General features: G+C 37.7%; 1 protein-coding gene across 3 annotated transcripts in view; it reads right to left on the reverse strand.

The window, feature by feature from the left end:
* Nucleotides 1-4,646: 4,646 nt before the first annotated feature.
* The window catches only part of LOC114249363 (lachesin), a 108,917-nt gene continuing 95,456 nt past the window's right edge, over nt 4,647-18,107 (reverse strand). For 2 of the 3 annotated variants that reach the window (XM_089736721.1, XM_028182899.2), the window contains exons 10-11: nt 11,602-11,751; nt 4,647-6,861 (exon numbers count right to left, since the gene is read on the reverse strand). In XM_089736721.1, the coding sequence (XP_089592847.1) occupies nt 6,776-6,861; nt 11,602-11,751 (236 nt within the window). In that variant the 3' untranslated portion in view covers nt 4,647-6,775. The remainder of the gene's footprint in view (nt 6,862-11,601; nt 11,752-18,107) is intronic. The other variant, XM_089736722.1, reaches the window with a different exon arrangement.

Below are 18,107 nucleotides of genomic sequence, written 5' to 3' on the forward strand. Positions count from 1 at the left end.
CGGTAGCTATATTACAAGACAATATCATCAATAAAAATGTTTGGAAATGGTTTTTATTACTATTTATTTGATTACTTTTACAACATAAATTTGGATTTGAAAATAAAAAAGAAAAAGTAATCTATAGAACGAATCTAAATAGAGGTGTCATTATTTTATTTTCGTTTTTTTGCCCATAGACATCCACAATGTAAATGCGTCACCGACTTTGAGATATAAGTTCTAAGGTCTCAAGTGTAGTTACGATTTTTTATAATTGTGGTTATGACCACTAGGAGACTACAAGTCGCTCAATCAACATGTTGAATCAATTATAAATTCAAGTCATATGTATAATTCCGACCTATTTATTGTCTTTAGTATCTGTTATATTATTATGTCTTTATTGAAATTCGTATTTGAATCCCTGGCAAAGAAAGGAAGTAAAAAGCCCCATTTTAAATTAATAATGTAGATATCCCGCCATTGAAACACAGATATTGTTAAACTATAAACACCAACAAATCATCTCCGAATTAACAGCGGCGTTTAATAGAACCAAACTATTATTGGGTACATTTCTGTACTGAGAATTTTATACGATACGATATTAGTACAGATTTTGAAATGTGATAATTTTGAATCGTGATAATAATGAATTTAATGAATCATTTTAGTGACCCTGATTAATTTGCTGTTATGAGCGTACATTTTTTGGAAAGTGAAAATACATCCACTTTGTTTGTTTTCAGTTAGTCGGATACTTCCACGAAGCCTTTTGCTAACTACTAAGCTATTAAACGTTGAAATTGATCTAATTTTTTCACAATGCTACGGAGACAATTGTATTTTTTAGCCACGACTAAAGCTCATTCCAGCAAGATTCAATAAATATATTTTTTTCCAGGACAACGAGAAAATATTAATGGACAAAAACTATTTACATATGAATCATGCTGACCGGCTCTAACCAAATATTGTATGTACAAAAGACATTGCAATGTTTTGGGAGAAGGAATTACGAAGAGCCTCACAATCGTATTTCAATTTGTAGATTTTCATAACAATTAAATTGTTGACTGTTAACAAAAAAATCGTAAGGTATAAACGGCTTATGTCATATAAGAAATCTTCGGAAATCAGCGGAGTAAATCAGTAATAGTAAATACAATGCTGTAACTTTCTCAAGCTAATTAAAGTTTCAGATTTGTAATGGTTTGCGCTTTATATTCAGAATTGGGGAAATTTAGGACACACAAAGATAATGTGTTTTTTAAACATTTTACAGAATTACTGTGTAAGTTTGACATGCATGAAGATTTCGCTGTAAGTTAGTAAAAATTGTACTCATGATACCAATGGTTCATCAGTGCTGTTAAATATTACATTTTAAATGCTTTAGGGTCAAGAGTGACTTAGAAAATAATCAGTCACGTAATAATATTTTAATGCTCCTCCCCTTTTTTTAAATCTATGTATTAATACGTGAAGCAAAAACTTTCTACCCCTTTTTACGAAAATTGCGCGGACGGAGGAATATATTCGTAGAAGTTCCCACACTTATAGTTTTGTATAGAGAAGGAGTACAGACTGCTAATATTTTTTCCAAATTATGCAAAAAGATACATTAAATAAAAATAAAAAAAAACCATTACACACACTACCATGTATTTGACACGACACTTAAAAATACATACTTTGTGTTTATTGTCTACCCTCCATAGTTTATTGTCAAACCTTTGTTATTTTTTAAAGTCTGTGGTCAAATAGAGAATAGGTTAATATTAGTCTTTAATAGTATTTGTCTATAGTTTATTCTGTGATTAGAAGTATAATAGTCTTTGACAATAGAACCATGATAATGTTCAAACTTGTAATTTCAATTAATTATAGTCGACGATGAATATCGACTACTGCAGGACCACTAGTATTTAATAAAAATTCGCAATATTCCAGTCACAAATATACTGCAACATAATCTTACTCCGATATTTTCTTGTAGCTACATAGATAAGGCAGGCAACTTAGCGTGAAATTTTACAAGTGTCGTTTGGGCCCAGTCTACATCATGCTTACTCGTGCATCGCCTTATGAGGGTCCCGATGGTATACATGCTGTACGTTCTCATGTAAATAAACTCGTTCATAGTGGACGTGTTCTATCAAAATATTGGAAACGATAACCGTGAATTTTGTTCAAAGAAAATATTATATTTTCTTGGTACAAAATTATTTGGAACGTGAACAAATGAACAAAATATAATATTTTCTAGCTGAGAATAGTTGAGGATGAGCAAGTTTTGAATTTATGCTAGTTTTAGGGAGTAGTGTAGGGCCGTAATATAAAGTCTGTATCTGCGAAAGCAAATTATGATTTTTGTGGTTCAACTATCTTTTATTTTTTTTCCTACCTAAACTGGTAACCGAGCGAGCAAGAAGGAAAGCTTATAGGGCTCTAACCTGAGGACTTTGCTAACACTAGCCCTAGCAAGAGCAGTGCTTCGCAGAATCTACCACCGCCTCGGAAACGCGACCACTGAAAGATTCGGCGAGAAACTCAGTGGGCTGTGTCTGTGGGTTAATTTTCTCGCCAAGTCCTTCGTGGCAAGCGACGGGTTCGACAAAAACAGTGGCCCGTGTTTGAGACCTAAAAGCACCGTTTGTAGATCAGGAGGATCCGAAATGACGTGTTAAGGGCGACGGCGACTGTTTACCATTGGTCCGCAGGATCGGGTATGTAGTTACCGGCAGCCACGACAAGAGGGCTTTCGTGTTGTGCCACCTTCTCAAAATGACGCACTGATGCCAATTGAAAATACTTACTGCTGGAGTCAAGCTCGTCGTGAAGATCCACGCTCCTCATGAACCACGGTGCTCCGATGGCTATCCTGCAAAATGTATGATTGTATCCTGTATGATTTAAAGGGGTTTCAAATTAGTGCCAGTCACATGAACGAACCTTACTAGGTCATGACTGGGCGTATGCAAGTTTTGTAGAGTGTCACCTTATTACGAAGGGACAACTTACTTCGCTTGCAAATCATCGGATAGAGGCGTCTTAATATGAACGCGGCTCGATCGCGTACCGTCTTAATGTGGGGACGGAATGTAACGGAATATAAAAATGTGACGCCTAGATATTTAACCTTCAAGGTCTGCGGTATGGGCTGGTCGAAAAAGGTGATGGAGTTAATGGTGTTAACTCGAAATTATATTTGGAGGGCGACCTTTTGAAGAGCACCACTGTGCTTTTCAAGGGGTTGATGTCAATGCGCCATTTCCGGAACCACTGTCCCATGGTGGCTGCTGTGGTTTGGAGACGCCAATGTAACAAAGACTTCTTCTTTCATGAGTATTTCGATGATTTTTTTTGTAATAAGTATATTTCAGGTTTTTTAAATTAAGTAAATATGAACACGTCATTACAAACAAAGCGACACCTTGCACTGTTGGTTTTTTTTCTAAAACCATGTACTAGAGTACTGAAAAGTGTGCCTTCCACCCTGCCCTGAACGACAAGGCGCTCTATGGAGTCATTTCCTCGCCGGGAGACATGTCCAAAAAATGATAGTATGCGCCCATGCACGAGCGCCGAAAGACGTTGCTTAAAGCCGAGTTCTCGAAGAATGGTAATATTGGCGCAGTTCGGTCCATGATACGACATACGAGAATACTGAAAAGTGTACGCAACGGCAGCTTGTTGGAGTCGATTTCGAATTTATAGTTATTATGAAATGTCATTAAGTAATTTCTAAAAGCATTTATTCAGTACCACTTAAAAGTAATTCAAGGATACCCATTTATTCTACATTAGCGTGTGCTCTTTCAACTAAACTCGGCCGAAGCGCTCGCAGCCGGAATCTTAACTACAAAGCAATGAATCGGTTTTAGAAGGCTGAGAGGGAATCAATTAAAGTAATCGATTTGATTCCAGATAATGTCTGTCAGTGGACGCGATAAGATTGTCCTCTAGACCCTTGGTTTTCCATTGTATTTCTTTAGGTAAGTTTTATGAGAATAGCTTTCGGTCTTTAGATTACATTGTTGGCAATTAATTTTGTGGTTTAACAATTCATTAAAATATATTTTATTAAATAACTTTTTGTACCTCATCGATTTAGTATCTTGTATAAAAATAATCTAAATTGAATTGGAGGTAATTGTATGCTTGCTGAGTCGACACGCAACGATAACAACAAATCATTTAGATGAACACAACATTGTTGTTTTGTTTGCAGAACTAATATGTTGAAGCAGAAACTCCATCTGCCTTTTTGTAGACTAAAGTACAAAAAAGGAAGATCTTTTATTTCTTAGTTTATAGTTGTTAATTAATTGAATGCATCAAACGTCGATGTCGTACCTAAATAATGTTAGCACTAAGCGAAATCGCAAATTTAGTATCCACCATGTGTCTTGATCCTGGTACTTTTAAAATGTGACGTATACCATGCCTACTGAGCCACTCATATAGATTGTAATGTTATGGAATGATTTATATCACTTTACACGAATCAATACCTTTTAATTATTATTAAATGGTTTCGTGAGCTTATTATTCAACTTGCTATTCTTTTTTATTTGTTAAAACTAACCACTTACCGTATTCTGAAAAATATCAATACGGCGTTTTAATTTTATTACCCAGAAAGAAAAAATAAAACTAAGTTTGTATTTTATTTTATACTAATTTATTATTGTATCGGTATGTATGTACATCATTAAAATCACACGATTCTGTACATTCAAGGTATAATTAAACTAATATAATAATGATAGACACATCTCTTATCAAATAAAAGATACATTATTTATCAACATTAATACATCTATTTAACACGTAATTAATCATTGTAGTTAGATGTTAAATATTATAATATTTTCAATGTGCAATAATTAATAATTATTCTTTTAATATTTACAAATCTTAGCAAGCGTGAGGAGCAAGCTTGTTTTATAATATTGTTTGTTCGATTTAGGACCAAAATACTAACGCCACTGCATCTTAGAACGTAACAATAATATAAAAATCAACTCTCTTAAAATTAACATTAAATTTGGCACACGACATGGAATTAACTCAACAGGCAAAGCCGAGCTTGAAACGTATAGTAGTAGTAAGTAGAAAGGTAAATGCACATAGAGTCATGAATATGAAGCTGGATTTAAATTAGACATGAGCGGGTGTAATGAGGTTTATGAATAATTAGTGCAAAACTATCGTAGACGATATAAGTCCCCATGACAACGTACATATTATACTTATGCAACTTATTAACGGGGGATATACAAATGATTGAAATTTAATAGAATCCGTTTGTAATATCCAATTAGTTGCTCTATTTCAAAACGAAATTACTTAAAACATAAGGCGCTCTTCTAAAGAGCTTGCAACAATACCTAAACACTACAAGAAATCATTTTTCAATCCCATTACCCATTACTATTTTGAAGGACGTGAACACAGAGGTTACTCTTGCTTGGTGCGTGTGTTAAACAGTTGATGTTCACGTGCAATTAATTAATTCTAATTCTCAACATAACAATATAAGTAATAATGCAATTCGACAACGCGAAAACCTCGAAAAATTATCTACCTCCAATATCTGGAAAACACATGCCACAAGTGTTTAGATATTTTTGCCTTGAGGTTTACGGAAGTAATTTAGGTTAAATTTTGCGTTTTTTAAGTGTACTTGGCATACTAAAACTTTTAAATGCAATTAACAATGGATCGCCAAGTATAAAACAACAAAGAAAAATATATTTGCCTCGACATTACAAAAGACTTGTAAAAAAATATGCCGAACTATATATAGTAGACAATCAAGTACCATATACTAAAAGCATGTTCGTGCTATTAACAATACAAATTAACTAATTGTTTATTATAATATATTAATGTGACGTCACGTACACGAGTGCATTATTGATTCTTTCGTTGTTTTGAAGCTAGTATAAATATGATATCAAGCATACATTCTGGGTTCACATACCTTATAATATTTAAAACTTAAGCCATGGCGTAGTCGATGTAAAGTTAGTAGAGAAAATTATTAATAGAGTTCTAAGAGCGTGTTTGTAGATTAAAAAAGTATAAATTTGTAATAGATTATCCTTGTTTCATAGTTTTGTCTTGTCTTAGAATAATTAACATTTGTGTTTGGAAAAAGACATTCTTGATTTCTTACAAATATATTTTCTTCTCACTCTATATTTTCGCCTAGGATATGACATATATTTTTAGGATGATATGTTTTTTTGATAGTTTTATTATATAAAATGGTTCTTTTTAGTTTAATATTATTTTGTTTTGATCGTATTCACACAGATAAGAGTGGAGTCTCTGAATGTAATGATTATTTGTCGGAATCTATGAAATTCTGTAAGTTTTTTTCTGTAGCTAACCTAAGGTATATAAATAATAATGTGTATTATTTTCTCTGAAGTTGAAAACTTTAACAAATAAAGAATATATTTTAAATATTATTATCTTAATAAAAAAAAAAGTTACAGTAAATTTCTTGCTATATTTATTTTTATTCGGAAAATTTTAATAATTATTTCTTTACTTTCAAAATAATTTTTTCATAAAAATTACATTAAATTTAAATGAAATTTTTGTTGCACGTAGAAAGTGCTATTTAGCTAAACGATTTAAACATGTTAAATTTTTTTCAGGATATATATTTCTCACATCGAAATGCTAAAAGATGTTATAAATGTAAAACCACGTAGAAAACAACAATGATGGTGTTAACAATTACTGATACACAAAAAGTATGAAAAACACTTTTTCAAAAAAAATCAGCTACAAAATCCATTTGAAATAAGACAAAAAAAGCTAATACTGAAGGTCTCCAACAATGCACTGCTTTCGTTCCTGTAACAAGGATAAGATAGAATTATGACAAGTATCATTTTTTTTGTTTTTTATTTCTTAGATTGGTCGACGAGATCACGGCCCAACTGGTGTTAAGTACCGGAGCCCATATACATCTACAACGTAAATGCCGCCACCCACCTTTAGATATGAGTTCTAAGGTCTCAGTATACTTAAGATGGCTGCCTCACCCTGACCGCTGAAATAGGCGGGTTGGTGGTACCTACCCGTGCGGACTTACAAGACGTCCTACCACCAGTAATGCCTTAGTAGCTAACGATGTGGCTGTGAGAGACCAATTTCAATGGTCAGTTTTTATCCTCGATGAGCAGACACAGGATCTAATGTGGTAATAACCAATCCGGCTAATCGTCAAACAATGCGAATCAATAAATCTACGACTTCATAGACGCCAATGAAGGCACAGGATGATATGGAGTTCAGTTGGTTGACTCCACGAATAAAATTAAATTTGAAGTAAAAGTAACTGTAATAAAATAAAGATAATGTTACCCGATATTGATTCAAATATCTTGGTAAAGTACCTGAGAGCGCCGATAAAAACTCTCGTAACTGTAATAGGAGAGGAGGAGATAAGTGTCTGTAATGGAAATACTTCAATAAAAACGCTGAAGCAGTTAATAAAACAGAATAATGAAATACTGAAATTGATTTTAATGGAACATTGTAACGGGCTTCCGCTTCGAGATCAAGGGGTCGCACAAACGGTACGGTACGGTACGGTACGTGTGACAAAAATGTCCACATACATTTGTTACTGTAGATATTCCCGCTGAAAAATTATTGAATGCAGAGTGAATATGAGGCTGCTGGCTGCCTTTTTAATCTGATATCTTCATGCGTATTTGTAGACATTTTAGTGTCTACTTAACTAACGGTTGCTAAAAATCTTAATAAAACCTGCTTTATTAGATATATTTAGTCATCATCTATATATAATTCCATCTGAGCGGAATATTTAGAAACTCTATTTAACCCCAAAAATATTATGATTAGTTGTTTCAAATTTTTTAGTATATTCTGTAGACAATAATAGTAAATATTGTTTGTAATATTATTATAACCGCTTTTTTATCACATAGTAATACCGACGGAACTATTGAGCTGTATTCAGGTAAACGCCAAATTATCGTTGCCACTCGACTGCTTCTTTCATTCAGTAAAGTTGAATATACACTGAATTGATCCGCGGGCCATTCTACGACTCATTCCATTTCAGATTCAGAAATCATCTCTTTATAATGGTTTTGTGGAATTTCCGGACATTATCTAGTTATTTATTAGTAAATATGAAAAAGTGAATCTATAGAAAACTAAGATAGAGAAATAATAATTAAAAAGTATAATCTAAACCATAGTAGCAAATTGCAATAAGTTTTGTAGTTGTGAAAAAATTATTGGTGTCTCCAAGAGTGGCTTCACCCTTATGTGGTTCGTAAAAGCATAGCTATTTCGTTTGAATTCTAGTGCGCGATAAGAGCGCTTCTAAAGCTTATACGAAGATTCGACGCCTCCGCAAACAAAGCTGGGATTTGTTTTGTTTATATCGATGATGTGTTTCTATTTGCATGCGATTCTCAATACCCAATACAAATACGGTTCCCGAATATTTGATTCACAGATTAGTGTGTTGTTTATTGTATTCAAACAAACTGGTTAGGGTTGCTGTATAAATTTCAAGGGAGTTATGGATATGACAAATTAAACAAATATAGTAAAAAAAACAGTGAAAAAACATAAAACAATACAAACGAGTTTTTTAAATTGCAATTCGTTTATTCGATTGTCGTAGCCCATTGAGTTCACAAAACAGATGCAGCTATTCGTTTTATTGACACAAGGTCTAAATCTGGATTGCAATTACTTTACCTACCTTACCTACTCAAGAAGTACCAATAAATATTTTTGCATCTACGGAGGGACTTTCGCTTTCTCTGTTTTTCTACCGTTTGTTCTTAAGGAAGTGTCAGAGAATTATCTTAAGATCCGTATTAATTCTAGGAGTAGATTTTATTCCCACTATTTTTAAGAGAGTAGTTTCAATAACAGCGCTCCTTCATCATAACTTTCCAGATGTCCCATGTCCTATGCTAGGACTTGGCAATACAGATATATATAAACATAAATAGCTACAGCCAGCTCAGGAGGGGCGTAAGATCGCTTGCTTTGCACAAATCTAAGTGCTTTGCGACGGAAATCTTTGATTAGTAAGAACTGTATTAATAAGAGTTCAAATGTAATTGTTGCTTGGAGTCTAAGGCGGAAAGGTCAAAACGGGAATTAAAGATGACTAATAATCTGAAATAGCCAGTAGCCATGGGCTGTATTAAATATTGAATGATTCTATCAAACTTACCCGACTAATTTCTCCACATTATTCCACCTCACATAACCATACCCCCAAAAACTATGTAGTTCAAGCTTTATCCAAATTCATACCCCCTTATATTTATTCAAATGTTACGCATCTCTATTTGATATGATATTATACGGGTTCCTCAAACAGTTTTTCCAGTGAGGCGCAGACCTGCAAGAATTGATTGTACGCGGTCCGCGTTGAATATTTATTAGGGTTAAGTGTGTATGCGAACTCTTTGAATGTTTAATCTCTATTTGGTGGAAGCCACCGCACCGGGGGAGGGAGACCCGAGCGGTGGATTTCGCGATCGTCTTTCTTGTGTATAGCTTTGTTATCTTTGAATAGGTAACAACTCTGAACCGACAGAGTTTTGTTTAAACTTTACGAACAGCCGAAGATTGATTGGAAGCTTCTTGTGGTTGTGTGCCGGTAAGAATTTTGGATAAGACGTTAAAGCAGGAAAATAAACATTTCAATTGTGTTTTTTAAGCCATTTTTGAAGTCATCGTGACCTACAGGATAAGACGCCCGGTGCATTCGTATGTAGCGATGCAACGGTGTTCGAATCCCGCTGACGGGTACGAATTTTTTGGATGAAATATGTACTTAATAAATGTTCACGATTGACTTCCACGGTGATGGAATAACATTGTGTAATAAAAATGAAACCCGCAATATTATAATGTGCATAGTTACTGGTGGTAGGACGTCTTGTGAGTCAGCACGGGTAGGTACCAGCACCCTGCCTATTTCTGTCGTGAAACAGTAATACGTTTCGGTTTGAAGGGTAGGGCAGCGGTTGTACTGTAAAAACTGAGACCTTAGAATGCATGCTTCAAGGTAAGTGGCGGCATTTGCTTTGTAGATGTCTATGGGCTCCAGTAACCACTTAGCATCAGGTGGACCGTGAGCTCGTGCAAATAAGAAAAAAAATCTCTTGCTCTACTAGATTTATTTATAAAATAAGCAGTGCGTCAATAATTTAAGCTGAATTTCAAATAACTCTCCAAAGCTCACTAACCAAAAAAAAATCAATCAGAATATCAGTAAAGTGAACTGTTCAATAGAACTTGGATTATTTTCGCTAATAATACCATTTTTTACAGAAAAGATTCTTACCAACGCTAACCTGTACCTGCAAGAATATTATTTGAAAGATAAAAGTCTCAAGGTGAGCTGAGCGCTTCGACTCATCTTAACAATTGCCACATCCGAGAACGTTACGTATTCCCTTCTAACCATTTCCCTCAGACTTCACGGGACACATTTATTTTTTACCAGGAGAGAGGTAAGACGTTTTAATAATGCAGTATAATGTTACAAAGAACACAAAGAGGTAAGTAGAGCCTCCCTAGGTTTGATACTCGCTTTGTGCCTTCTTATATTAAAGGCTTTGCGTATTAAAATATGGCTGTTTGAGGGACAGTAATTCGGTTATGGCGGTGAATTCCACGTATAATTGCGTTTGTGATCTAGCTTCATGGAAGGAGAATGCATTATTAGCTTGGGGCTCAATTATGACTATATCCTGTTCCATAAGAATGTATGAAACGAAATGGTAGAAAGTTTAAAAACAATATAAAATTTCTATGTTTGTCTTGATCTACAAATCAAAGGACCGACGGAGGTACGAACACTAAATTCTCGAATAGATATATTTAGATTTAGATATATTTAGATTTATCTGGAGCAACGCATGGTATTCTGTTAGTGTATGAGTATGCTTCAGTACCACTGCTAAGAAAATAAATTTTAGTTTTCAAAAAGTATAATCTGACATAACATATCATTTTAAATACTAATTTTATCTAAAAACAAATTAAACCACCAGTTACGAACAGCCGCGGTCCTGAGTTGATCTGGCGTATAAAAGCGTTTTAAATCGTCAAATCGATAATAGTCTGAATAATTGATTTTTCCGTTCATGTAGATCAATTAATATTAATAATTGGTTTATTAATAAATGTTTTTCTTTTATGTATTGTGATCAAGTTCGAATAATTACGTTTGATTAATAATTTTATTCTACCTATTCTGATAGCCTTGAGAGGCTATTTCAGCTTCGCCTTGACGTGTAGGTGAGCTCACGGGGCTCAAACCGGGAGTGTTGCTAACACTGGCATTAGCAAGAGCAGTGCTTCGCAGAGTCTACCAGCAGATCGGAAAGGGGACCCACCCACTTCGACAAAGCGGCACGACACGAGAACCCTCTCATCGTGGCTGCCGGTAACTAAAGGGATTGAGAAGACCCGGCGAGAAACTCAGTGGGCTAATGTTTAACATAAATCGGTTGGCGAATAAAGAAGTAAGTCAATTTGAATGCAGGAAATCGTACACGCCGCCTTTAACGGATGTGTTACCTGAGACGTGGTGCGTGTGCGGCGGGCGGTACACGTGCTGGGCGGCGTCGCGCTCCGGCGAGCGGTCGAGCTGCGCGCGGACCACGCTCGGCCGCTCCGTGTTCGAGTCCGCGCGGGGGACCGACCGGCTCGCGTTTACACGCCGCGGACCTGCAACACGCCCTCACTAACTACCCGCGACACTTGCGTCATCTCACCTCATCGTCATCAGGAATGGAGTCAGAAGACATTTACAACTAAATGTAGGTTTCTAAGCGAACAAGCTCCTCCAAGAATTTGGATAAACAATACGCTTAGCGCTTCGGCTAGGAGTACATAGACATAGCTCACCGCGAGACAGAGGATGACGAGTCATCTAATTCATTCCCATTCATTTAATTTTAAAGAAACTCCATCCATAACATTTATTATTAGTAATACATTCGACTAAAGTCGCTTTCAACCGAAACTTTTGAAAATTCCAATAAGGAAAGTAAGGGTTTAAATATTTCCGTAAAACGAAATATGCCTAGTGCCTGTGCTTCCCGGATACCCGACAAGCTAAAGTAACACAACTCAATTTGCGATACATTAATAGAAGTGAAATTTGTATAAGTCACAATTTTACCATTCAATGTAGTTAGTGCAAGCTTAGCTTATCAGAATCACTATAATGTCGACCTTATAAATCGTGTACGATTATCAACACATGCGCTAATAACAGGATTTAATATGTAATTTGTTTGAATGAGCGCACCTGCTGCCTATTGTCGACCGTCCGTTAAATTTAATTGTTTACAAAGTTTAGCAAGTGTGACACCGCATAGTTAGCGATATAATAATACTAGTTTTTGCCCACGACTCCGTCCGCGTGTAATAGTTACTTTGGCGTATATCTACATATACCGTAAGCTCTCCAAAGGGAAAAATACCTCGATTTTGAAACTTTTTTTATTGGTGCTCCGCTTAGTCCTATTGGTTCTATTAGTCTTAGCGTGATGTTATATAGCCTATAGCCTTCCTCGATAAATGAGCTCTTTGACACTAAAAGAATTTTTCAAATCGAACCAGTAGTTCCTGAGATTAGCGCGTTCAAACAAACAAACTCTTCAGCTTTATAATATTACTAGCGACCCGCCCTCGCTTCGCTTCGGAAACATTAAAACGCACATGAAACCAAAAAAAAAAAAAAAAAAGTAGCCTATGTTCATCAAGGACAATGTCGGCTTCTAATGGAAAAAGAATTTTTCAAATCGGTCCAGTAGTTTCGGAGCCTATTCGAAACAAACAAACAAACAAATCTTTCCTCTTTATAATATTAGTATAGAAGTTTAAATAATAAGTTTGATTAAATGTTATTTATATTTTTTTGATAAAATTAACAAACAATAAACGTTACACATCTTACGCCAACGATCCCAATATTGAGTTTTCTCTCGCAAAATGATTCTCAGAAATATACACACGAGGTAATAACATAATATACCTGTCGGCGCAAATATGACTATTTACCTACTGATCATCAACTAATTACTCTGTGATAAGAAATTAATGTTAAACAGTTCCTTTTATTGTAATTTCAATACTTTAAAACGTGTTTGAAAAACGTGTAAACCCGCTCACGTGTTTGAAAAACGTGTAAACACGCTCACGGGTACGAAGCCCCATAAATACGGCCGTGCTGTCTAGCACTGATTGATTCGTGTCCGAGCCGTTGTACTGTACGGATATCTCTGTAACGTTGTTATGCTTCTCGTGCAATATACGAAGTTCTTGTGAAGTTCTCGTGAAGTTTTGTTTCGGAAACCCAAACATGAGTTATCGTCAACAAAGCAATAACCGTGACGTCAGCAATGCTGACGTCACACTTTTTAAAAACGTTCCATCTGTATCTCCCCCGACATCAGAAGTGAAGGATCAGGACTCTACTCTCACTGGCGTGACGTGTTTGAACATGTTCGAAGTACAGCGGAAAAACATGATGCAGATGAGAATACCAGTAACGGTATCTGAGATCACGGGTCAGAAATTCTTCGGGAACAGACAGATTCCGATCCATGTGCTTGGTGCGCTACGATTGATATGTACCTCGATGAACGTCTACTGGATGGTGCACGGCTCATTGTAGTCTTCAGTGGGGCCCTGAAAGGCGGTACCTTATCATGATTGTCGCGGATTTCATACGTAAGTGTCACATGGAGGCATTTGCGACTTATTTCTCGCTCGTTATGCAAAATTCTTGCTGCGACGCTTATCAATTTAAGCAATGGTAAGCCACAAAAGCGTGAATGCAGCATACGCAAGTCGTGTAATAGCGTCTGCTACCTCGATGGAAGATCTGAGCCACGAAGAAACTTTATCACATGGCATTTACTAGCGGAAATAGGACACGAAACAAGCTGTTGCAAGAAATTAAGGCAAGTGCAAGTCTCAAGTGGAAGTTCGATCACAATAATGGATCTGTCATGACGACAAGCAAGCAAACAAGAAAGCAAGCAATTTTTCGTGGGGAAGAAAATTGACACATTTGAAGTCGTCGTGACCTGTAAGATACACCGTCCGGTGCGTTCGTGTCTGACGATGCGGCGGTGTTCGGGTCCCGCAGGCGGATGCCAGTTTTTCGGGTGAAGTGTGTGCTTGTGCGTGCTTGACAAGTGTTCGCGGTTGGCTTCCGCAGTGTGGGAGTAACATCGTGTAGTAGAGGTGGAACCCGCAAAATTGTAATTTGCGTGGTGGCTGGTGGTAAGATGTCTTGTGAGTCTGCACAGGTAGCCAGAGGTGAGACTTCTGCGGTCGCAGCCCACCCAGTCTGCGAGAACCGGGCAGATCGCCTCGACGGTACGGAGGCCGGCCGACGGGTCCGCCAAATGACGAGACTACGCCTCCAGCACGGACTGCAGAGTTTGGAGCCCTCGCGCTCCGGCTGCACTTGCGCTAGGGCGCGCCGCCTCGTAGGAGACTGTGAGGTATCCTTGAATGACTCTGACCGCGATCGCGCGCTGCCGCCGTCGCAGCGCAGCGACGTTCTAGTGGGTAAGGACGTGGCACCAGACGGGTGATCCGTATAGTGCCATCGACCGCACGGGTACCGTCACCCTGCCTATTTCTGCCGTGAAGCAGTGGTGTATTTCGGTTTGAATGGTGGGGCAGCGGTTGTAGCTATGCTGAGACCTTGAAACTTGTATCTCGGGGTGGATGACGCGTTTGCGTTGTGGATATATGTGGGTCCAATAACTACATAGCACCAGGTGGGCTATGAGCTCGTTCATAGTCCACCCATCTAAGCAAAAACATTGCCACGAGTTGCCGCCGAGGCAAATTGATGGCGTGATGTCATCGACGGCCGCGAGCAACGCAGCAGCAGAGCGACGTGCCGGTAGCTGCGTAACATCGGGTGTTTTGGTAAATGAGAAAAATCTGGTGAGTCGTTTTACTTTTATTTGGAATCTGATGCCGAATGTTCTCTTGTCGAGAAATCTATTAGTAGTAGCTTCATAATTCAGGAATTTTATGCGATGGTTCTCATAAAGGGTCTGTTGTTTTGACCAAAACTGTACGGAACAAATCCTTTGCGATGATTATTGCTTAACCATTTTAATGTCATGTACTACCCGATAGTTGTTTTAATCGGTTCAGTGAGATTGAGCATTCAGCGAAATAAGCACTTAAATCTAGTGTGTCCTTATTCGAAGCCCACACTTGCGTTATTGCTGACCAAGCTCGCAATTAGCTCATGGAATTGTTCTTGACATGTTCTTGACAAGAAGTGCTAGAAGCACATATTTTTTAAATTGTTCTATCCAACGTATAAAAAGGGTGAGCCCTCTTGAGCTTTTAATAATTCGCGTGCCATACCCCGAAAAGCTTTTTACTTTAAATGATACTGAAAACAAGAGATTAACCTTGACGAGACCAGAGAGCAACCGGTTCCCCTCGTACTAATGGACAGGTAGAGCGCGTTATGAGTGTCCTAAAAGCAATGTTAACAGCGGTAGACTAGCGATACCAGATCGTGGCAAGATGTTGTAGGTGAGGTTCAGCTAGCTATTAATTGCACGATGAGTCGTGTAACGAAAGCATCGCCACTCGAGCTTTTAATCGGCAAGGTTGCAAGACCGTCGTTGATGTGTAGCGATGTAGACTGAAATTGATATTGACGAAATTCGCGAGATAGCGTATGAGAACAAAAGATTATGATAAGGCGCGATTTAATCAAACAAAGGCGAAAATTTAAAATTTTCCGGTAAGCGTACGTACAAATATGCACACGATAGGTTGAGGAGGATATCAGTAGGTCATGTACCAGTCGAAGTTGATGTTGACAATGATCCTATTGAAGATGAGTGAGCCTAAGTTGTGCTGGAAACTCTAGTAAGACTCTATCGGCCGTATTGTGTTCGACCGTACTAGTAGCTATTACGTAGTCGTAGCCCGGTAGAAATCGATGTCTCTTGAGGCAACTCAAGTAGTCCGTGGGTGCGCGGTGCGCGTTTGGCTCTAACGGAGGTCGGGGTCTGTAAATACCATCGTGTGTAGTCAGGCGGTGATGCACACGGGCGATTCACGCTGTGGATGCGCATCATGAGGGCAATTGCGATTGCTGGTCGGCGGGAGAGCCGTGGCGATAGAGAGGCTTATGTGAAGTTTCGATAATTTAATTATGCTTAATTAAATGGTTGAATGAATAAACGACGGTGGTACAAGGCTCTGATCATCCTCCGCTCTTTAATTTGCTCTAGAAGTTTATTGTGATCAATTATTTCCGTATACTTGAGAATTTTCTAAGCTTTTACTATGTGTGTGTGCTTAATTCATCAAAATGTAGTGCAATCCCTAAATACGATTTTGTTGAAACTAGTGATTTAGAAGATGTAGAGTCAAAAGACCACGATACAACTAACTGATTAAAGTAAGGATTTTTGTTGTCCTATTTTGTGTGATTAGTAAAGATAAGTATTCGGTGTCATTTATAAAACTGGTAATTGAACACATCACCTAAATCGAGCGTGTGTTTTATGTTGAAGTTGGGTGCCGGATGGAGGTCCCACTTATTTGCGTCGCTCGATGGAGGTATCAAGGTTATCGTCACTCGATATAGGTGGCATGAGTTACTCTCACTAGATGGAGGTGATTGTAACGACAGTTTGTGATTGATACTGAATACTGATGAAATACTACTCACATTACTTAGTTTTGTAATGACTCTGGTTTCTAATGCTTATTGAGCGTTAATGAAATTTTTCAGTTGTATAGTGTGTCGCTAATAATTGGGTAATTAAATTATCTACTCACACAGGTTAAAGATCTTGTTGAAAGCTAACGTTATGTTTTGTAATGAAAGAATCCCAATCCTCAATCTTGAATGAATCAGGATTGGCCGAGACGAAACCTGTTTGATATTACAGAAGGTTATTTTTCTAGCAGGAGCGTCACACAGGGACGTGTGACATGTCAGAATGGCCGTGTCGTGATTAAAGACTTTTAGTAATATTAAGACGTTATTTTGACTATTATTTTAAATGATGAAATGCTGTTTTGATAAATATCACAAAATGTAGGGTAGACTCCGTAACGCCACAGTATAAAATGGCGGTACGTGGACAGAGTCGTGGCGTTCCGTGTCAGACAGTCATCCAGTCCGTATCAGACGGTCCGTCCGTCAGAGTCAATGAGTCTCTGGCAGTCAGTCAGTCTGTTGGTATGTGGCACGAAACTGTCGGTTTACCCTGTCATTGTGAAAGTTGTGTATGTTGGGTTTCAATAATTATTATTCAAAAAGTTTTATTGACTAAACTGAGTTCAATCGAACACGAGTGATAACGGAAACTACCGCTTAACCATCCCCGCCGCGCGCCGATTTATATTTCTTACTGCTATCCTGATAGTTACTTAAAATGTTTACCAATTTATGAGAAAGTCAGTATCAACATCAGCAGTAAGATCCAGCCGTTGGCCTTTGTCTTTGTTGACGGGTCGACCATCATTAAAAGTAAGCCTGTACATTACCCCTATCCTATTTTCCTTCCTTGAACCAATTTCAGAGCCCCTGTGGACCACGGTCATAATACATAAGGCCTAGGCCACAGCATCGTCCTACCTACATCCTTTAGAGCCCCTGTGGACCACGGCGTACGAGACCGCTCAGCACCACAGCATCATTCCCATGTGAGCTCTTCATTACGCTATTTATTTTCAGAGCCTCTGTGGACCACGGTCATAAATATAAGGCCCAGGCCACAGCATCGACCTTCACAATCCTTTAGAGCCCCTGTGGACCACGGCGTACGAGACCGCTCAGCACCACAGCATCAAACCCTCATAAGCCTAAACAAAAGGCAAGAAAGAAAAAAAAAAAAAAAAAAAAAAAAAAAAAAAAAAAACATTACTTTTCAGAGCCTCTGGGGACCACGGTCAAAATGATTGACTATGACTGACTAACTTTGACCGACTTAGGCCTAGGCCCCAGCATCGTCCTAGTTCCCACTTCCATTAGAGCCCCTGTGGACCACGGCGTTCGAGACCGCTCA

This window comes from Bombyx mandarina, chromosome 22, assembly GCF_030267445.1.
Source record: "Bombyx mandarina strain Sakado chromosome 22, ASM3026744v2".
In the NCBI taxonomy this organism is placed as follows: Eukaryota; Metazoa; Arthropoda; class Insecta; order Lepidoptera; family Bombycidae; genus Bombyx; species Bombyx mandarina.